Source organism: Lucilia sericata, unplaced genomic scaffold (genome assembly GCF_015586225.1).
Source record: "Lucilia sericata isolate MDLA Ls3-8-SP2 unplaced genomic scaffold, ASM1558622v1 Contig000226F_arrow, whole genome shotgun sequence".
Taxonomy (NCBI): Eukaryota; Metazoa; Arthropoda; class Insecta; order Diptera; family Calliphoridae; genus Lucilia; species Lucilia sericata.
Window position 1 is genome coordinate 326,990 of NW_023994253.1, and position 22,615 is coordinate 349,604.

Sequence of the window (22,615 nt, forward strand, 5' to 3'; positions counted from 1 at the left end):
CTCTAGTCTAGAGCAAAGTTTTATAAAAAAAACTTGCTCTAGTCTAGAGCAAAGTTTTATAGAAAAACTTGCTCTAATCTAGAGCAAAGTTTTATAGAAAAACTTGCTCTAGTCTAGAGCAAAGTTTTATAGAAAAACTTGCTCTAGTCTAGAGCAAAGCTTTATAGAAAAACTTGCTCTAGTCTAGAGCAAAGTTTTATTGATAAACATGCTCTAATCAAGAGCAAAAATTTATAGAAAAACTTGCTCTAATCTAACGCAAAGTTTTATAGAAAAACTTTCTCTAGTCTAGAGCAAAGTTGTATTGATAAACTTACTCTAATCTAGAGGAAAGTTTTATAGAAAAACTTGCTCTAGTCTAGAGCGAAGTTTTATAGAAAAGCCTGCGCTAGTCTAGAGCAAAGTTTTATAGAAAAACTTGCTCTTATCTAGAGCAAAGTTTTATACAAAAACTTGCTCTTATCTAGAGCAAAGTTTTATACAAAAACTTGCGCTAGTCTAGAGCCAAGTTTTATAGAAAAACTTGCTCTAGTGTAGAGCAAAGTTTTATAGAAAAACTTGCGCTAGTCTAGAGCCAAGTTTTATAGAAAAACTTGCTCTAGTGTAGAGCAAAGTTTTATAGAAAAACTAGCTCTAGTCTAGAGGAAAGTTTTGTAGAAAAACTTGCTCTAGTCTAGAGGAAAGTTTTATAGAAAAACTTGCTCTAGTCTAGAGGAAAGTTTTATAGAAAAACTTGCTCTAATCTAGACCAAAGTTTTATAGAAAAACTTGCTCTAGTCTAGAGCAAAGTTTTATAGATAAACTTGCTCTAGTGTAGAGCAAAGTTATATAGAAAAACTTGCTCTAGTCTAGAGCAAAGTTTTCTATAGAAACTTGCTCTGGTCTAGACCAAAGTTTTATAGAAAAACTTGTTCTAGTCTAGATCAATGTTTTATAGAAAAACTTGCTCTAGTCTAGATCAAAGTTTTATAGAAAAACTTGCTCTAGTCTAGAGCAAAGTTTTATAGAAAAACTTGCTCTAGTCTAGAGCAAAGTTTTATTGATAAGCTCTAGTCTAGAGCAAAGCTTTTTAGAAAAACCTGCTCTATTCTAAACCAAATTTGTACATGAAAATTTTGCTCTAAAATTTCATTTAATTTATGAGTGTAATAGTAATAATTTTATGAAAACTACTACTGTATATGTAACTGTAAATCTTTTGCTACTTGTCCAATGATTTTAAAATCTCTATATGAATTTTTCAACAATATTTCCATATCATTTTATATACTTTCATAATAAATCATTTACATATACACACAAACACTGTGCAAAATTTAAAAAAATATATATATATTAAAATTCATGCTAAAGATAAAAAGGATGTTATGAACAATTCATCACCACTAAAGGGAAGGAATGTATTAAAAACACCTGAAATACAGCACAACAAAACACCATCTCTACCCGGAGATGTTAGTAATGGTGATGATGATGACAATGATGAAGAGCAACAGCAACAGGAGCAATCAATTACAGCATCATTTTATGATAGTTATGCTGCAAAATATCTCTATGCAGTCTGTCTAGAATTACAATTCCATAATAATGATGACCAGAGAGCCATAGAGATGAATTATAAACATAATACTGATAGTGGTGCTGGTGCCGGTGATGAAATTGAAGATTATGAACGTAAAGTGAAGCAGAGAATGAAACGTAATATTTTACCAAAGGAACAGGAAGGCAAACGACGACGAGACAATAAAACTAAACAAAAACCAATAATGGAAATGAAAACCATGAATGCAAATGACAAAAATAATGAAAACAATATTGAAATAAATAATGAATTACCAGTGATTAAAGACAAAAACAACAGCAATAGCAATAATGAAGCTTTAGAAACCAATGATTTCGATACAATTACAATCAATGATAAATTATCGATATTAATAAAATCCATAAATTATACTAAAACTGATAATGATAAAATAACAAAATATGAAATAATTAATAATACAATAGATTCAATGCTGCCAAATAAAACTACCTCAGAAAATGGCATCATCAATGGGCAAAGTTTTAACACAACTAAGGAAAATTATAAAGAAATTATAGAAACTTTAGCTTCCACAGAAATTCCTAACAGTTCACCAGAACAACAGGACAATGAGTTTGTTATTAATCAGGACTATGATACAAACATCTATTTAGATGAAACATTCTATGATAGTGATTATTATGTAGAAGGAGGTGCCATGGACAGGCCACAAGAAACTGAAACGGAAATAATTATTCAATTAATAAATTCATCACCTAAACCCATAACAACCACCGCTGGCAATCGTTTTGAATCTACAAATAATATTTCTCCTTCACTAACTGCATTCAACGATGATAGTTTAAATTCCTTTAAAACTCTTTTGTCTTTATATTCATCAACAAACTTATCATTATCCACATTATCATCATCATCATCCTCATCAGCAGGTCAGCACACATTCTATACTAATTATGATGTACCTGTGGGTTATTTACGTTGGTTGTGCAAACGTTTGCCCAAAACCAGCACTAATGCCCCACCATTACAAGGTTCATCTGATGATGAAAAGAAAACGGTCAATGAAATTGAATTGAATACAATCACAGGTATTATTCCATTATTCACATTCACATTATTCACCTTATTCACTCCTAATGAAGTCTTATTTTGTTCTAGGATTTTAGATCGAACTTGTTTGAAGTGTTGTTTTGTTGTAGCCAATATAGATTTTTGTGTAATTGTGATGTTTTAAGTGAATTAGTTAAATTAACTAAAACTAAACTAATAAAACTTTGCTCTAGACTAGAGTAAGTTTTTACAGAAAACTTTGCTCTAGACTAGAGTAAGTTTTTACAGAAAACTTTGCTCTAGACTAGAGTAAGTTTTTATAGAAAACTTTGCTCTACACTAGACCAAGTTTTTACAGAAAACTTTGCTCTAGACTAGAGCAAGTTTTTATAGAAAACTTTGCTCTAGACTAGAGCAAGTTTTTACAGAAAACTTTGCTCTAGACTAGAGCAAGTTTTTATAGAAAACTTTGCTCTAGACTAGAGCAAGTTTTTATAGAAAACTTTGCTCTAGACTAGAGCAAGTTTTTATAGAAAACTTTGCTCTAGACTAGAGCAAGTTTTTATAGAAAACTTTGCTCTAGACTAGAGCAAGTTTTTATAGAAAACTTTGCTCTAGACTAGAGCAAGTTTTTATAGAAAACTTTGCTCTAGACTAGAGCAAGTTTTTATAGAAAACTTTGCTCTAGACTAGAGCAAGTTTTTATAGAAAACTTTGCTCTAGACTAGAGCAAGTTTTTATAGAAAACTTTGCTCTAGACTAGAGCAAGTTTTTATAGAAAACTTTGCTCTAGACTAGAGCAAGTTTTTATAGAAAACTTTGCTCTAGACTAGAGCAAGTTTTTATAGAAAACTTTGCTCTAGACTAGAGCAAGTTTTTATAGAAAACTTTGCTCTAGACTAGAGCAAGTTTTTATAGAAAACTTTGCTCTAGACTAGAGCAAGTTTTTATAGAAAACTTTGCTCTAGACTAGAGCAAGTTTTTATAGAAAACTTTCCTCTAGACTAGAGCAAGTTTTTATAGAAAACTTTGCTCTAGACTAGAGCAAGTTTTTATAGAAAACTTTGCTCTAGACTAGAGCAAGTTTTTATAGAAAACTTTGCTCTAGACTAGAGCAAGTTTTTATAGAAAACTTTGCTCTAGACTAGAGCAAGTTTTTATAGAAAACTTTGCTCTAGACTAGAGCAAGTTTTTATAGAAAACTTTGCTCTAGACTAGAGCAAGTTTTTATAGAAAACTTTGCTCTAGACTAGAGCAAGTTTTTATAGAAAACTTTGCTCTAGACTAGAGCAAGTTTTTATAGAAAACTTTGCTCTAGACTAGAGCAAGTTTTTATAGAAAACTTCGCTCTAGACTAGAGCAAGTTTTTATAGAAAACTTCGCTCTAGACTAGAGCAAGTTTTTATAGAAAACTTCGCTCTAGACTAGAGCAAGTTTTTATAGAAAACTTCGCTCTAGACTAGAGCAAGTTTTTATAGAAAACTTCGCTCTAGACTAGAGCAAGTTTTTATAGAAAACTTCGCTCTAGACTAGAGCAAGTTTTTATAGAAAACTTTGCTCTAGACTAGAGCAAGTTTTTATAGAAAACTTTGCTCTAGACTAGAGCAAGTTTTTATAGAAAACTTTGCTCTAGACTAGAACAAGTTTTTATAGAAAACTTTGCTCTAGACTAGAGCAAGTTTTTATAGAAAAGTTTGTTGCTCTAGACTAGAGCAAGATTTTATAGAAAACTTTGCTCTAGACTAGAGCAAGTTTTTATAGAAAACTTTGCTCTAGACTAGAGCAAGTTTTTATAGAAAACTTTGCTCTAGACTAGAGCAAGTTTTTATAGAAAACTATGCTCTAGACTAGAGCAAGTTTTTATAGAAAACTATGCTCTAGACTAGAGTAAGTTTTTATAGAAAAGTTTGCTCTAGACTAGAGCAAGTTTTTATAGAAAACTTCGCTCTAGACTAGAGCAAGTTTTTTTAGAAAACTTCGCTCTAGACTAGAGCAAGTTTTTATAGAAAACTTCGCTCTAGACTAGAGCAAGTTTTTATAGAAAACTTTGCTCTAGACTAGAGCAAGTTTTTATAGAAATTTTGCTTTAGACTAGAGCAAGTTTTTATAGAAAACTTTGCTCTAGACTAGAGCAAGTTTTTATAGAAAACTTTGCTCTAGACTAGAACAAGTTTTTATAGAAAACTTTGCTCTAGACTAGAGCAAGTTTTTATAGAAAAGTTTGCTCTAGACTAGAGCAAGATTTTATAGAAAACTTTGCTCTAGACTAGAGCAAGTTTTTATAGAAAACTTTGCTCTAGACTAGAGCAAGTTTTTATAGAAAACTATGCTCTAGACTAGAGTAAGTTTTTATAGAAAATTATAGCAAGTTTTTGTAGAAAACTTTGCTTTATACTAGAGCAAGCTTTTCTATAAAACTTTGCTATAGATTAGAGCAAGTTTTTCTATAAAACTTTGCTTTAGATTAGCGCAAGGTTTTCTATAATACTTTGCTCTAAACTAGAGCATGTTTTTATAGAATACTTGGCTCTAAATAGAGCAAGTTTTTATAGAATACTTTGCTCTAGACTAGAGCAAATTTTTATAGAATACATTGCTCTAGACTAGAACATGTTTGTATAGAAAACTGTGCTCTAGTCTAGAGCAAAGAAAAGTTTTCTATAAAACTTTGCTTTTTTTTTTTTTTTTTTTTTTGTTAAATAAAAATTTAGCCGTTTTTCACAATATTTATTTAGGCTAATAAATCCTCTAAAATATTTTTGAAAAATATTGCAATTTATTTTATTTTTCCGATTATTTTTCTAAAGGCAATAGTATAGAATTTAGCAATCCCATAGCGCTCGTATTTCTTACATAGATATCGACAAAACACATTAAATTTATTTATAGTTTTTTTTTTTTTTTTTTTTTTTTTTTTGTTAATGTAACTTTTAATAAAAAAAATTCCCAAAGTTAAATGCACAATATGTGCAAAGAAACCTCGAAATGGAAAATGTCACACACAGATATTTTTTAAAGAATACAATTTTTTAGGGGTATTTGTAACTATTTATTTAAGAAAAAAAGCAGAATTGAAAAAAAGTACCAAAGTTTTTAAATCTAAATAACATTTTATTACAAGTGTGTGTGTTTGTGTGAATGGGTTTGAAAGCTGGCGTTATTTGTTAAACTTTTTTTACTTGTTTCTTTTAGGGTTTTGTTTATTTTACTGAGTTTCTTTAGTTTGTTTTTATTTTATTTTGCTTTTTTTTTATTTCTTCCGTTGTGGTTTTTAGGAGTCTTCGCTTAGGTCTTAAGCGTTTGACTTAAGGATATTTTATATTGGGGATTCTGATGTTTAAAACATGACTTGTGTTGGTTTGTCATTTAAGCGCCTACATATATGCTTTATATTTTCTTTTTACTTATGTGCTGTTTTGGCAATAAAATATACATTAATTTTACATTTGTTCACCATCAACTTTATAAAGTGTTTGTTGTTTCTTTTTTTATTCTCCTCTGTCACTCTTTCTCTGTTTCTCATTTGTGTGCTTTTGGCTTTGACACTTTCTATGTGTTTGCACAATGTGAAATGAAAACGGAAGCTAAATGGTTTTTTTATGCCACAACTTTTATAAGGGCAAAGTTTTCAGTTTTTTATTTCTTTCTTTATTTATATATGTATTTTTACCATGACGCGCGAAAAGAGTTAAGTGTTGGTATTTATGTTCAAGTGTATACATTGAATTGAATTTTCTATTTATTTATATATTTTTAACTGCTGTTGCTGCTATTTTGCAACCCCCCCTCCCACTACTCCTCATCACTTCCTGTCTTTTTACTGTTGTTTATTTAAAGTGTAGTTATACTGCTCTTAGCCTTAAAGTATACTACAGATTTTTATTTGTAAATTTTTATTTATTTATACACAATTCTCAAGTATGAGCTTCTTTTTTTCAACATTTTTTTTTTAACTTATACTCATCTACATTTTTATTTATATTTTCGTTTATATGCATAAATATATATTATTTTTTCTATATATTTTTGCCCTTAAAAACTGTATTTGTTATATTTTGTTATTAGTTATCGATATGGTTTCATGGTTTGTTTTGTTATTTTTGCTAAAGTAAATTTATTGTGACATTTTTGTGGTCGAATAAATATGTGATTGAAAGAGTTTTTCATTTTAATGCATATATTGCTGTTTATAAAAAATATATTACCATTATTTTTCGTATTTCATAAATAATAATCATAAAAACTTATAGGAGCCAATTTATATGCGCTTTTTTAGCACAAAATAAAAATATTATATATTCGTTTTTATAAGGTTTGATTTTAATTTTCTATGAAAAAAATTCTTGGTTTTATATAATGAATTTAAATGGTTGTTGTTCTTTTTTATATTATTAACGTATATTGTCTACATTAATATGAACGATTGAAACAAATTATCGTTAAAAAGTTTCATAATTAAAGCTCTACCATTATGGATTATTTCGCTTTAGATCACAGAAAGTATTTATAGAAAACTTTGCTCTAGACATAAGCAAATTTTTATAGAAAAGTTCGCTCTTGAGAAGAGCAAGTTTTTATAGAAAACTTTGCTCTAGACTTTTATGAAAACCTTTGCTCTAGACTAAAACAAGTTTTTACAGAAAATTTTGCTCAAGTCTAAAGCAAACTTTTATAGAAAACTTTTCTCTAGACTAGAGCAAGTTTTTATAGTTTTCAATAAATAGTCTAGAGGGTTGTTTTTTAAGAAAACTTTGCTCTAGACTAGAAAGCAAACTTTGCTCTAGATTAGAGCTTTGTTTTTATAGAAAACTTTGCTCTAGACTAGAGCAAACTTTTATAGAGAACTTTGCTCTAGACTAGAGCAAACTTTTATAGAGAACTTTGCTCTAAACTAGAGCAAACTTTTATAGAGAACTTTGCTCTAGACTATAGCAAACTTTTATAGAAAACTTTGCTCTAAATTAGAGCAAGTTTTAATAGAAAACTTTGCATTAGACTAGATCAAACTTTTATAGAAAACTTTGCTCTAAACTAGAGCAAACTTTTATAGAAAGTTTTAATAGAAAACTTTGCTCTAGACTAGAGCAAGTATTTATAGAAAACTGTGCAAGTTTTTATAGAAACTTTACTCTAGACTAGAGCAAGTTTTTATAGAAAACTTTGCTCTAAACTAGATCAAGTTTTAATAGAAAACTTTTCATTAGACTAGATCAAACTTCTATAGAAAACTTTCATTAGACTAGAGCAAGTTTTATTGAAAACTTTGCTCTAGACTAGAGCAAGTTTTTATAGAAAACTTTGCATTAGACTAGATCAAACTTTTATAGAAAACTTTGCTCTAGACTAGAGCAAACTTTTATAGAGAACTTTGCTCTAGACTTAAGCAAACTTTTATAGAAAACTTTGTTCTAAATTAGAGCAAGTTTTAATAGAAAACTTTGCTCTAAACTAGAGCAAGTTTTAATAAGAAACTTTGCATTAGACTAGATCACACTTTTATAGAAAACTTTGCTCTAAACTAGAGCAAACTTTTAGAGAAAACTTTGCTCTAGACTAGAGCAAGTTTTTATATAAAACTTTTCTCTAGACTAGAGCAAGTTTTTATATAAAACTTTGCTCAAGACTAGAGCAAATTTTTATAGAAAAGTTTGTTCTAGGCTAGAACAAGTTTCTATGGAAAACTCTGCTCTAGACTAGAGCAAAGTTTGTTCTAGACTAGAACAAGTTTCTATAGAAAACTTTGCTCTAGACTAGAGCAAGTTTTTATAGAAAACTTTGCTCTTAACTAGAGCAAACTTTTAAAGAAAGTTTTTATAGAAAAGTTTGCTCTAAACTAGAGCAAATTTTTAAAGAAAACTTTTCTTTGTTTTAGAGCAAAGTTTTCTAGAAAATTTTTATTTGGTGTAGAGCAAGTTTTTGAACAAAACTTAGTTTAGTGTCTCAACTTTTTCTTAAAAAACTTTCTGCCTTATGAAATTCTTAAAGCAAAAGTTGCTTTAAACAATTTGCACATATAAATCTCTTGTTATTGGCTTTATATTGTAACAAAAGTTTTTTATATAATAAAAATTATCATCATGTTGCTACTGTTGCAGCAATGAAACCATCAAAAAATCGTGCATCAATTTGAAGTTATACAAATTAAATTTTGTATAAAAATATAAAAAAAAATTAAACATGCACATCGTAAAATGTGAAAGTATAAAGAGAAAAAAAGAACAGAATTCAAGCTTAATTTGACTATTTCCTTCCGTTTCCGTTTTCAGCAGTGTATACTCGGACACATACTAATGGAGCGAATAAGAGAAATATGGCTTACAGTAGTGTGTAAGAAAAAAGGGAAGGGAGAGGTTTCTTTTCAAATTTAAAGTAATTTCAAAAATTTGTTTTTTATTAAGATTTACAAATATTAAATTTTTTTTAATATAAATTATATTTTTGGAAATTTTCCTAAAGGTTTACATTTTTTGTAATTTTTTTTTGTTCCTCACTGTTATAGTGCAAACATATTTAAATATGTCCTCAACAACAAATTAAATTTAAGAATAAAAGTTAAAATTTTTCAACCAAAAAAGTATGCTACAGGAAAAAAAAATAACGCCTTGATGTATATAACACAATTACATTAAAATGTATAACGTATGATAACCACAAAGTGTAATTGAATTTAAACACGAAAAAAAAAAAAAAAACACACACACAAAACTAAAATTTAATTTAAAGTAAAAACATTACAAAAAGTTTAAAAATTAAAAAAAAAATTTTAAATAATTCTGGGAAATGTTTAACTAAACGTTGACTTTACAACAAAATATGATAAAAAAAAACTCAATCAATTTTCAATTAAAAAAAATAAATTTTATCTCTCTACTATTAACTAAAACCTCATGTGATGATGGTCTATATATGGTTATTGAGTTGTCATAGTTAATTGATTTCTAAGAACTCTTTTTATCTTTCTCTCACCCTCTTTACCCTTAATACTCAGATATGCAGCATACTTTTAGGTGCAAAAAAAAACCTTGTTATATGATGAAGTACCCCTTAAAAAATAATGTCATCAATTCAACAGTTTAGCAGTATATATGGAAAGCAAAAAAAATCCATCATTTACTTTCACTTCCACTCTATAAACAATTTTTATATACATATAGACTAATAGGTAAAACGAAAATTTCTCCCTCTCATGTTTAGTTTTTAGTATGAAGTATAATTTTATCCACAATTTGATGATAATTATGACATTTTATGGTGGTGGGCGAGGAGGTTATTTAAGCTATATCCATCACTATCAAGGAGCAAAAAAAAATTGTATTGGAGTGCTAACATACATACATTCATAATGTTGTAAATGATGAAGGCGACGATGATTGATGTGTTAAGTTGAAATTGCAAAAAAAGTAATACATAGCCTACTTTTAGGTAAGGGTTTTTTTAAACAAAATTAAACAAATGTTGTAAAGTTTTTTGTTAAATTGATAAATAATAAAATGTTTTATACAAACTAAATGGGGCGTTTAGGTAAAACTAATCAAGCTTGACACCTACAATAAAGAAATTTAATTTGTTAGAAAAAATCTTACTAAAAATAATTTGTAAAATCTATACATTCAATGAGTTGTTGTGCAATAAGTTTTCTTTTTTAAATACAATTCTGATAAAATATAATTTAAAGTCTACTTTAAGGCTTGCTATAATTAAAAAAAAAAACACAAATAAAATACACTTTAAGAAGAAATTAAAAATCAATATAAAATTTAATATTTGTGCATTAAAAATCAAACTGCAGTTTACATAAAAATTTGCTTTCAACACATATTACTGCTCAAATTTTTCTCCTCCCGCTGTTTCCCAATAGCTTTAATTTTCCCATTAAAGTTAAACTGCTACAGGTCAGATTACAGAGTTTTCATTTAAATTTTTTGGATTATTACTACCTTGGTTGTTGTAAAATATCAGCGTATGTAATTAAAAGTTTTACTTGCAATATGTTTTTTGTAAACAGATGCATTTCAATCTGTCGTCAATAACCCTTTAAGGCATAAGGACAATTTTTAAATAAAAGCTTATTCTATAGCAGTGAAAGCTTTTCTAGAAAGTAGTTCAAGTTAAGTTAAGTTCTAGTTCTGTTCTAGTTCTGTTCTAGTTCTGTTCTAGTTCTGTTCTAGTTCTGTTCTAGTTCTGTTCTAGCTCTGTTCTAGTTCTGGTCTAGTTCTGGTCTAGTTCTGGTCTAGTTCTGGTCTAGTTCTGTTCTAGTTCTGTTCTAGTTCAGTTCTGGTTCAGTTCTAGTTCAGTTCTAGTTCAGTTCTAGTTCAGTTCTAGTTCTGGTCTAGTTCTGTTCTAGTTCAGTTCTGGTTCAGTTCTAGTTCAGTTCTTGTTCAGTTCTAGTTTGGTTCTAATTCAGTTCTAGTTCAGTTCTAGTTCAGTTCTAGTTCAGTTCTAGTTCAGTTCTAGTTCAGTTCTAGTTCAGTTCTAGTTCAGTTCTAGTTCAGTTCTAGTTCAGTTCTAGTTCAGTTCTAGTTCAGTTCTAGTTCAGTTCTAGTTCAGTTCTAGTTCAGTTCTAGTTCAGTTCTAGTTCAGTTCTAGTTCAGTTCTAGTTCAGTTCTAGTTCAGTTCTAGTTCAGTTCTAGTTCAGTTCTAGATCAGTTCTAGTTCAGTTCTAGTTCAGTTCTAGTTCAGTTCTAGTTCAGTTCTAGTTCAGTTCTAGTTCAGTTCTAGTTCAGTTCTAGTTCAGTTCTAGTTCAGTTCTAGTTCAGTTCTAGTTCAGTTCTAGTTCAGTTCTAGTTCAGTTCTAGTCAGTTCTAGTTCAGTTCTAGTTCAGTTCTAGTTCAGTTCTAGTCAGTTCTAGTTCAGTTCTAGTTCAGTTCTAGTTCAGTTCTAGTTCAGTTCTAGTTCAGTTCTAGTTCAGTTCTAGTCAGTCTAGTTCAGTTCTAGTTCAGTTCTAGTTCAGTTCTAGTTCAGTTCTAGTTCAGTTCTAGTTCAGTTCTAGTTCAGTTCTAGTTCAGTTCTAGTTCAGTTCTAGTTCAGTTCTAGTTCAGTTCTAGTTCAGTTCTAGTTCAGTTCTAGTTCAGTTCTAGTTCAGTTCTAGTTCAGTTCTAGTTCAGTTCTAGTTCAGTTCTAGTTCAGTTCTAGTTCAGTTCTAGTTCAGTTCTAGTTCAGTTCTAGTTCAGTTCTAGTTCAGTTCTAGTTCAGTTCTAGTTCAGTTCTAGTTCAGTTCTAGTTCAGTTCTAGTTCAGTTCTAGTTCAGTTCTAGTTCAGTTCGTTCAGTTCTAGTTCAGTTCTAGTTCAGTTCTAGTTCAGTTCTAGTTCAGTTCTAGTTCAGTTCTAGTTCAGTTCTAGTTCAGTTCTAGTTCAGTTCTAGTTCAGTTCTAGTTCAGTTCTAGTTCAGTTCTAGTTCAGTTCTAGTTCAGTTCTAGTTCAGTTCTAGTTCAGTTCTAGTTCAGTTCTAGTTCAGTTCTAGTTCAGTTCTAGTTCAGTTCTAGTTCAGTTCTAGTTCAGTTCTAGTTCAGTTCTAGTTCAGTTCTAGTTCAGTTCTAGTTCAGTTCTAGTTCAGTTCTAGTTCAGTTCTAGTTCAGTTCTAGTTCAGTTCTAGTTCAGTTCTAGTTCAGTTCTAGTTCAGTTCTAGTTCAGTTCTAGTTAGTTCTAGTTAGTTCTAGTTCTGTTCTAGTTCTAGTTCTAGTTCTAGTTACTGTTCTAGTTCTGTTCTAGTTCTGTTCTAGTTCTGTTCTAGTTCTGTTCTAGTTCTGTTCTAGTTCTGTTCTAGTTCTGTTCTAGTTCTGTTCTAGTTCTGTTCTAGTTCTGTTCTAGTTCTGTTCTAGTTCTGTTCTAGTTCTGTTCTAGTTCTGTTCTAGTTCTGTTCTAGTTCTGTTCTAGTTCTATTCTAGTTCTGTTCTAGTTCTGTTCTAGTTCTGTTCTAGTTCTGTTCTAGTTCTGTTCTAGTTCTGTTCTAGTTCTGTTCTAGTTCTAGTTCTGTTCTAGTTCTAGTTCAGTTCTAGTTCAGTTCTAGTTCAGTTCTAGTTCAGTTCTAGTTCAGTTCTAGTTCAGTTCTAGTTCTGTTCTAGTTCTGTTCTAGTTCTGTTCTAGTTCTGTTCTAGTTCTGTTCTAGTTCTGTTCTAGTTCTGTTCTAGTTCTGTTCTAGTTCTGTTCTAGTTCTGTTCTAGTTCTGTTCTAGTTCTGTTCTAGTTCTGTTCTAGTTCTGTTCTAGTTCTGTTCTAGTTCTGTTCTAGTTCTGTTCTAGTTCTGTTCTAGTTCTGTTCTAGTTCTGTTCTAGTTCTGTTCTAGTTCTGTTCTAGTTCTGTTCTAGTTCTGTTCTAGTTCTGTTCTAGTTCTGTTCTAGTTCTGTTCTAGTTCTGTTCTAGTTCTGTTTTAGTTCTGTTCTAGTTCTGTTCTAGTTCTGTTCTAGTTCTGTTCTAGTTCTGTTCTAGTTCTGTTCTAGTTCTGTTCTAGTTCTGTTCTAGTTCTAGTTCTGTTCTAGTTCTGTTCTAGTTCTAGTTCTGTTCTAGTTCTGTACTAGTTCTGTTCTAGTGCTGTTCTAGTGCTGTTCTAGTTCTGTTCTAGTTCTTTTCTAGTTCTGTTCTAGTTCTGTTCTAGTTCTGTTCTAGTTCTGTTCTAGTTCTATTCTAGTTCTGTTCTAGTTCTTTTCTAGTTCTGTTCTAGTCCTGTTCTAGTTCTGTTCTAGTTCTGGTCTAGTTCTGTTCTAGTTCTGTTCTAGTTCTGTTCTAGTTCTATTCTAGTTCTGATCTAGTTCTGTTCTAGTTCTGTTCTAGTTTTGTTCAAGTTTTTTTTCTAGTTCTAGTTCAATTCTTGTTAAACGAACTCATCTAGAGGAAATTTTTACCGAAAAACTTGTGCTAGTGTAGAACAAAATTTTATTGTGTTTCTCAGTGTCTCTTCTTAAAAGCAACAAGCTTTTCTGGAAAAGCTTATGAGCTAAATTTTCTGCAAAAATGTTCTTTACTTTTTATATTATCTTTAGCTTACTGGAAGTACTTATTACTTTTAAAATTAATAGTCTACTTTAAGGTGCTTTTAAAGGATTAAATTTCTGACATATGCCATACAACAATGTAAATTATAAACATTAAAAATATCCTGAAAAATAACCCCAAACAGAAACATGATGCAGCACTCTATCTTTCATCTACTCTATGTTGTATTACAGCAAAAACATATAAAAAACATTAAACAAAATTACATAGACTTATGTATATAAATTCACACATACACACAATGACACATAAATACTCTCACACTTACACAGAGAGACAATAATAATAATAAAAACATTTTTATGCACTATTATTTATAAAAAGTTTTTCTCATTTTTTCCAAGCAATTATTGCAGAAAAAAGAGGAAAAATGAGCAAAACGTATCAAAAATATAAAAAAAAAACCCGAACTGAAACCATCAGATGCATATGTATGTATAAATACATGTTTGGATGTATCTGTTGGGAATACATTTATACATTATTTTATTTTATATGTAGTCCTGCAGTTCTGAACTCCTCCTTCTGGGAATAACGCTAGTATTTCTAAAAAAAGAGTAAAAATGTATACTGTCTAGTTTACGCAGTGTCAATAAAGAGGCGAGGAACTTTCTCTCTGTAAGAAGTACAAAATTGTGATTAAAAAATATATCTATTCTACTCAACCAAAAAAATAAACCCCTGAAAAGAACTACTGGGGTGTTTGTTTGAGAATTATGGCAAATTTGCTGGGTTGTTGTTATTTGTTTATTTATTATTTTTTTTTTTTTTTTTTTTTTTTTTTTTTTTGTAAAAGTATCAGTATGGATGCTATATATTGAAAAACTTTGTTTTTAAATATGTAAGCAATTTAGCACTCACACACACACGAACTCACATAAATTTTGACACTTGACTGCAATGGATTCGAATAAAATAAAAAACAATGCTGTCATTAAAATAATCACACGCTATAACGAAACTTAAAGTAGACTACAACAGAAATTATGAAAAAGTAATAATGCCAGAATAAAATAGGTTTGGAAATTTTTTATTTAAAATATTTATTACGTTTTACTATTTATAATTTCTGTCTTAATATGTAGTATCTTACTAATAGTTTGTCAAACTTTAACTACCTTTTGTTTGAGCTAATGTTATTTAAGTTTTAGTATTTTACATTATTTTCAGCAATTATTTTGATTCAAAACCATTGACCAAATGATAGATTACAGTATATATATTTCTAGTATTTTTGCAACGAATATTGTGGGCAATTAACTAACAATACTGACACTTTATAAGAACTTCGAACTGAACTAAAATGGAACTAGAATCGAACTAAAATTGAACTACACCTGAACTACAACTGAACTACAACTGAGCTACAACTGAACTACACCTGAGCTACAACTGAACTAGAACTGAATTAACTAAGAACTTCGAACTAACTAAAATGGAACTAGAATCAAACTAAAACTGAACTAGAACTGAACTAGAACCGAACTAGAACTGAACTAGAATCAAACTAGAATCAAACTAGAACTGAACTAGAACTGAACTAGAATTGAACTAGAACTAAACTAGAATCAAACTAGAACTGAACTAGAATTGAACTAGAACTGAACTAGAACTGAACTAGAACTGAACTAGAATTGAACTAGAACTGACTAGAACTGAACTAGAACTGAACTAGAACTGAACTAGAACTGAACTAGAACTGAACTAGAACTGAACTAGAACTGAACTAGAACTGAACTAGAACTGAACTAGAACTGAACTAGAACTGAACTAGAACTGAACTACTGAACTAGAACTGAACTAGAACTGAACTAGAACTGAACTAGAACTGAACTAGAACTGAACTAGAACTGAACTAGAACTGAACTAGAACTGAACTAGAACTGAACTAGAACTGAACTAGAACTGAACTAGAACTGAACTAGAACTGAACTAGAACTAAACTAGAACTGAACTAGAACTGAACTAGAACTGAACTAGAACTGAACTAGAACTGAACTAGAACTGAACTAGAACTGAACTAGAACTGAACTAGAACTGAACTAGAACTGAACTAGAACTGAACTGGAACTGAACTAGTACTGAACTAGAACTGAACTAGAACTGAACTGGAACTGAATTAGAACTGAATTAGAACTGAATTAGAACTGAATTAGAACTGAATTAGAACTGAACTAGAACTGAACTAGAACTGAACTAGAACTGAACTAGAACTGAACTAGAACTGAACTAGAACTGAACTAGAACTGAACTAGAACTAAACTAGAACTGAACTAGAACTGAACTAGAACTAAACAAGAACTGAACTAGATTAGAACTACTACTAGAACATTTTGCTATCAAGCTCATGATTAAATACAATTGTATTTAAATGTTTTTCTACAATTTGTATTCTGCTGGTTTATTGTTTATAAAATTATAATGAACATTTTTATAAGTTTCCTATGGCTTTTTAATGTGTGAGGAGTGTTATTTCTAAATAAAAATAAAATCTTCAAACTGACCAGAACTGAAATAAAAAACACAAACCAAATTGTATAAATTTATTTTGTTTTCTCTTGTTTTGTGGCTTTTCATATACAATTGTGGCTTTTCTGTCGGTCTATTTAAGTATATGAAGGGGATACGATTTTTAACCTTTAAAGGAGAACAAGTAAACAAATTCTATGGAATTTTAATACTGATCAAGATCTGAGTAGAATTTCAATGGAAATTTCGAAAGATTTGCTCGCTATAGTTGAAAATAGTTAGTTTCATATTAGAAATAAGTAAGTTTTTTAGGAAGTTTAAAAACTTTTGATGAAGAATATCTTAAAGGGTTAAGTTTAACTACAATATGTGGTATGTAATAAATTTTTAATGTTGTTGGTATTGTGTACAAAAAGTAGCAAGAAAATATATTAAAAATTCGTAAATGTAGTTTTGGTTTTATATTGTTTTCGCTTATTATATTATAAAACTGTATGTAGAATTTTTAACTTCGCAATGATACTAAACATAAAATATTCCTTAATTTTCCTTGAAAATGTTATTAATTTAAAACAGTAATTTAATTATTGAAACCACAATATAACATTATAATCAACTTCTTTTATAAAATATATTAACTAACTACTTAAAGCAAATTTTCAAAAATGTTCAGAAATTTTATAAAAAAAAAAAAAAGAATTTATAACATTTTGTTTAAGTTGTTGTTAAATTTGCAACATATTGCAAAAGCCTTTAAGTAGACTACATAATAGGTGATTGTGTGTGTGTGTGTGTTTTAATGATATATACTTGTCATATTATTAACACTTCATTGATTTTATTATATACATTATAAATTTATAGGTAATTTTTAATAACACCATTAATTGAGTGATTAAATCATTTTTGTTTGTTGAAATTTACAAAAAAAATATAAGGTGTTATGTTTATGTTCAATTATTTGCACCTGTTTGATCAGAGTTTTGAAGTGATTAATTCAATTGGGGTTCACTGCACAAACATTTGTATTAAAAATCCTAAAAGTATGCTACAAGTATGTTCACTTTACATTAATGTTGTTTTACACAGCAAAGTTTTTTATAAAAACTTGCTCTAGTCTAGAGCAAAGTTTTATAGAACAACTTGCTCTAGTATAGAGCAAATTTTCTATAAAAACTTCCTCTAATCTTTTTAGAAAACCTTGCTCTAGTCTAGAGCAAAGTTTAATAGAAAAACTTGATCTAGTCTAGAGCAAAGTTTTCTTTAAAAACTTGCTCTAAACTAGAGCAAAGTTTAATAGAAAAACTTGATCTAGTCTAGAGCACAGTTTTCTATAAAAACTTGCTTTAGTCTATAGCAAAGTTTAATAGAAAAACTTGATCAAGTCTAGTGCAGTTTTCTTCAAAAATTTGCTCTAGTCTAGAGCAAAGTTTTATAGAAAAACTTGGTCTAGTCTAGAGCAAAGTTTTATAGAAAAACTTGCTCTAGTCTAGAGCAAAGTTTTATAGAAAAACTTGCTCTAGTCTAGAGCAAAGTTTTATAGAAAAACTTGCTCTAGTCTAGAGCAAAGTTTTATAGAAAAACTTGCTCTAGTCTAGAGCAAAGTTTTATAGAAAAACTTGCTCTAGTCTAGAGCAAAGTTTTATAGAAAAACTTGCTCTAGTCTAGAGCAAAGTTCTATAGAAAAACTTACTCTAGTCTAGAGCAAAGTTTTATAGAAAAACTTGATCTAGTCTAGAGCAAAGTTCTATAGAAAAACTTGCTCTAGTCTAGAGCAAAGTTTTATAGAAAAACTTGCTCTAGTCTAGAGCAAAGTTTTATAGAAAAACTTGCTCTAGTCTACAGCAAAGTTTTATAGAAAAACTTGCTCTAGTCTAGAGCAAAGTTTTATAGAAAAACTTGCTCTAGTCTAGAGCAAAGTTTTATAGAAAAACTTGCTCTAGTCTAGAGCAAAGTTTTATAGAAAAACTTACTCTAGTCTAGAGCAAAGTTTTCTTCAAAAATTTGCTCTAGTCTAGAGCAAAGTTTTATAGAAAAACTTGCTCTAGTCTAGAGCAAAGTTTTGTAGAAAAACTTGCTCTAGTCTAGAGCAAAGTTTTATAGAAAAACTTGCCCTAGTCTAGAGCAAAGTTTTATAAAAAAAAAACTTGCTCTAGTCTAGAGCAAAGTTTTATAGAAAAACTTGCTCTAGTCCAGAGCAAAGTTTTATAGAAAAACTTGATCTAGTCTAGAGCAAAGTTCTATAGAAAAACTTGCTCTAGTCTAGAGCAAAGTTTTATAGAAAAACTTGCTCTAGTCTATAGCAAAGTTTTATAGAAAAACTTGCTCTAGTCTAGAGCAAAGTTTTATAGAAAAACTTGCTCGAGTCTAGAGCAAAGTTTTATAGAAAAACTTACTCTAGTCTAGAGCAAAGTTTTATAGAAAAACTTGCTCAAGTCTAGTGCAAAGTTTTCTTCAAAAATTTGCTCTAGTCTAGAGCAAAGTTTTATAGAAAAACTTGCTCTAGTCTAGAGCAAAGTTTTGTAGAAAAACTTGCTCCACTCTAGAGCAAAAATTTTATAGAAAAACTTGCTCTAGTCTAGAGCAAAGTTTTATAGAAAAACTTGCTCTAGTTTAGAGCAAAGATTTATAGAAAAGCTTGCTCTAGTCTAGAGCAAAGTTTTATAGAAAAACTTGCTCTAGTCTAGAGCAAAGTTTTATAGAAAAACTTGCTCTAGTCTAGAGAAAAGTTTTATAGAAAAACTTGCTTTAGTTTTAAGTAAAGTTTTATAGAAAAAACTCTTGTGTAGAGTAGTGTATTCTTTAATAGGTTATCGTAGACTAGAGCAAATTGATATGATGCTGATTCCTTAAAATAGCAACATTTAGTAGATTTACCTAATAAGTAAGTGAAATAAAAACGCTATTTGAAATTAAAATTACTAAAGGCTTATTGAATAATTTAAGTATATTTAATTTTCAAATGCATTTAAATTTTAAACAATTACTTAATTACCTAAATTTTTTTAAACAAAAGCAATTCATATTATTTTGCAATAATTATTAATTTAATTTACATTAATATTAAGCAAAAAATATTCCTAAAATATTAGCAAATAATACCTTTAGATATTTATTTGACATTACTATAGAAAATGTTCAATATCATAATATATGCTTTGTAGAGATTTTACTACAAAAATATATATATACTTAATCTCTGATAAAAAAAAAAATAAAATCAAAACAACTAAATTTTAGTTAAAATGACAGAAATTTACAAAACATTTACCAAACTGATATTAAATATAACAACAATAACATAATATTATTAAAAAATAATGCTTAAACAACAATATGCCAGTAAATCCTCCTAAAAGTGTGCTATAAAAGTTTAAACAGAATACATCAAATAGGATTAAATGTACGTGAGTGTGTATGTGTATGTATGTGTTACATTCTACACTACCAATATATAATATTTTAAAATATACAAAATCTATGGACTTAAGAAGAGTAATTGTTTTGCTGCTAACAACAAAAAAAGTAAAATAAAATTAAATTTGTCAATAAATCCTCTTAAAAGTATTCCACAAAAAACAAAAACTGCAACTAACAATAAATTGATTAAAATTTTTAGGAATTTTTAAAGTTTTTTTACATCAGACCAAAAGTAAAGCCTATATTAAGGCTAAATTTAATGTTAAATTTAAAAGTTTTACTTTAGGCAACTACAGTTGGTTGAACTTAAATATTGGAAAAAAATTCAACATTCTTTGTTTAAATTTCTCCCCTTTCCCCAAAAAAACACACAAATTCTTTTGCAAATATCGACAAGTATTTAAAGAAACGTTAAAATATAAATTGAAGAGGCCAAAAGACAACACACACGTCTTAAGTTTAAAAAAATTCTAATTTTCAAAATATTTCTTAACGCATATTTTCACAAAAACATTACCGACACATCTTCAGTTAAGTACACACAAATAAACAAGAACACATACACACACTTATACAGAGATAAACATGTCGACACCTTTACTTACACATTTCCCCGCAATTTAACGTAGACTCAATGTATCCCTTTGGTCGACTTGAATTTTTATAAATTTTATTCCTTGGACACGATTAGTACTCTTTATAAAGCTGTATGGACAATCGACACTTTTGCGTCTCTAGGTAATTTTGTGGATAAAATTTTGCCATATTAGTGATGGAAACATTTACAACCGCAATCGAAGTAAAATGTAATAAGTAATGGAACTTTCTTTGAGAATAGAAGTATAAATATCTAGTCACATGGGACAATAAACCCGAACTGCAGGATTTCACATACACTTTCATGTATTTCATTTACAAACAAATAAATCGGTTTTCCTTTTTCTTGTTTGTAGGTATGAACATGTGTCTATTTGTTTTTACTTCTTTTTGCAGAACAAACATGATTTGAAGGTTGATGTTTAACATTCGTTTACAACAGTTCTGTAAAAGAAAAATTTATCAAATTTTAGAATATTAAAATAACAGAGCATTTGCTTATAGAAAATATCTTTATTTTTAAAAAGAGAAAGTCTTTCCTTAATATTTTTTCTTATACAAAATTGGTATAAAATTTTCCTTAAAAATAGAGAAGATTTTTTTTATAGAAATTTAAAGAAAAGATTTTCTAGTAAAAAAAACTTTAGTTAGTTAGTTAGTTAGTTAGTTAGTTAGTTAGTTAGTTAGTTAGTTAGTTAGTTAGTTAGTTAGTTAGTTAGTTAGTTAGTTAGTTAGTTAGTTAGTTAGTTAGTTAGTTAGTTAGTTAGTTAGTTAGTTAGTTAGTTAGTTAGTTAGTTAGTTAGTTAGTTAGTTAGTTAGTTAGTTAGTTAGTTAGTTAGTTAGTTAGTTAGTTAGTTTAGTTAGTTAGTTAGTTAGTTAGTTAGTTAGTTAGTAGTAGTTAGTTAGTTAGTTAGTTAGTTAGTTAGTTAGTTAGAAAGGAAGGAGGATGTACATATATACATCGAATCCAAAGAAATACACCTAAGCCTCTATCGGACCTCCGGCCTACTCCCTAATACAAGGAACATTAAAAAATAGCTTTCTATAGATACAACTCCTTTAAATATTTTCCTTTATAGTTTTTTTGCATTATTTGTATTACACTCCTCGACTTAAGAGATGCGTTTGTGATGATTTCTTGTGAAGTGTAAGGAAATGGATTTTTTTTTTCGTTTAACAATCTCTTATACATATTATCTTTTATTCTGAGTTTCTATATAGGAGTTTACCCTCTTTTAAGTTGAATTTTAACCCTCCCGGCAAAATAGTGTTTGTAGGTATATTTCTGCGTGTGTGTGTGTGTCTTAACTCCAAAGGAAAACATTTAATATAAAGTGTATGTATGTATGAATGGCTGTGTGTTTTTTTAAGAGTGTGTTGATCTCCTTAAGGCTGTAAAAATGGTAATAAATTAAAAGTTTATATATGTATGATATACAAGCGAATGTACGTTTCACTAAGAGAGAGCGACAAGTTTTTTTCTTTTATTTTTATACGTTTTAATATAATGTACCAGTTTTTCGTTTTTTTTCTATCTGTTTTATATGCATTTTTTTAAAAACAACTTGAATATACCAATCAATAACAGGAAGTTAAGTAGATGGATATAAAATTGAAAAGCCATTGATTTAATATTGGAGTTATCTGTTGTGTATGTTTGCTTTTTGCTGACTTTATTATAGCTTAAAAGGAAATAGATGAAAAATTTATTTTAAATCTTAAAAGCAATTTTAAAATCATCAAAGATATTTAAGGATGGGGGTTAATAAAAAATTAAGTTTATAGTTTTTTATATAAAAACATTTCTAAAGCTTGTTATAAAATATATGGTTTACTTTATTTTTAGCTTCCGCTGCTTCTCTTTTGTATAATTGAATTAATTTCCTTAAAATTTTGTGTTAAACCTCAACTTCTTAATTTATTTAATGTTTAAAACATAAAATCTAAAAAATCTGTTTAATGTCTAGATTTAAAGCTGTAAAACAGTAAACAAAAAAAAAACAGGTTATTATTTAAAATAAAAAGGAAGTTAACATAACCTCAACATGAAAAACTCATAAACGGAAGTGATAAACATACACACACATACATATACACCAATGCAAAACCTTAAACCAACTCGAATTAAAAGTTTTACTAAATAAAATTTAGATAACCAGTAGTAAAGGCAAAATGAGTTAATTTCTGAAATATGTTTAAAGATAAAATATTTAACTTTACTAATTAAGGGAGTTTTTTCCTTTTTTTCTCAAATATTAACTTGTTTTTATACCCTTTTTAAGCAAAACTGACCATTAATAAAACATGTTTTTTTTTTCATGCCTCAAATCTTTTGGTAAAGAATGAGAAAAAAAATCTTTCTATTAAGTCTATTAAATAATATTACAACTTAATTTCATTTTATATACAACAAAATGTTTCAGTTTTATAAATTCTATTATAAAATGAAAAAACTACGGTACCAGTCAGAGTCATAGTAGTTGTATACATGAGCAATCATAAATTTTAAACATACTTTAGGGGGTTTGTTATGTAATATTTTTAAAGT

At 28.8% G+C, this 22,615-nt stretch overlaps 1 protein-coding gene across 16 annotated transcripts in view; it reads left to right on the forward strand.

Moving 5' to 3' along the window:
• Positions 1-22,615, forward strand: part of LOC119602393 (low-density lipoprotein receptor) — a 292,767-nt gene that overhangs the window by 251,596 nt on the left and 18,556 nt on the right. For 8 of the 16 annotated variants that reach the window (XM_037953892.1, XM_037953891.1, XM_037953894.1 and 5 more), the window contains one exon: positions 1,354-2,631. The exons of the other annotated variants lie outside the window; for them this stretch is intronic. In XM_037953892.1, the coding sequence (XP_037809820.1) occupies positions 1,354-2,631 (1,278 nt within the window). The remainder of the gene's footprint in view (positions 1-1,353; positions 2,632-22,615) is intronic. 16 annotated transcript variants of the gene reach the window in all.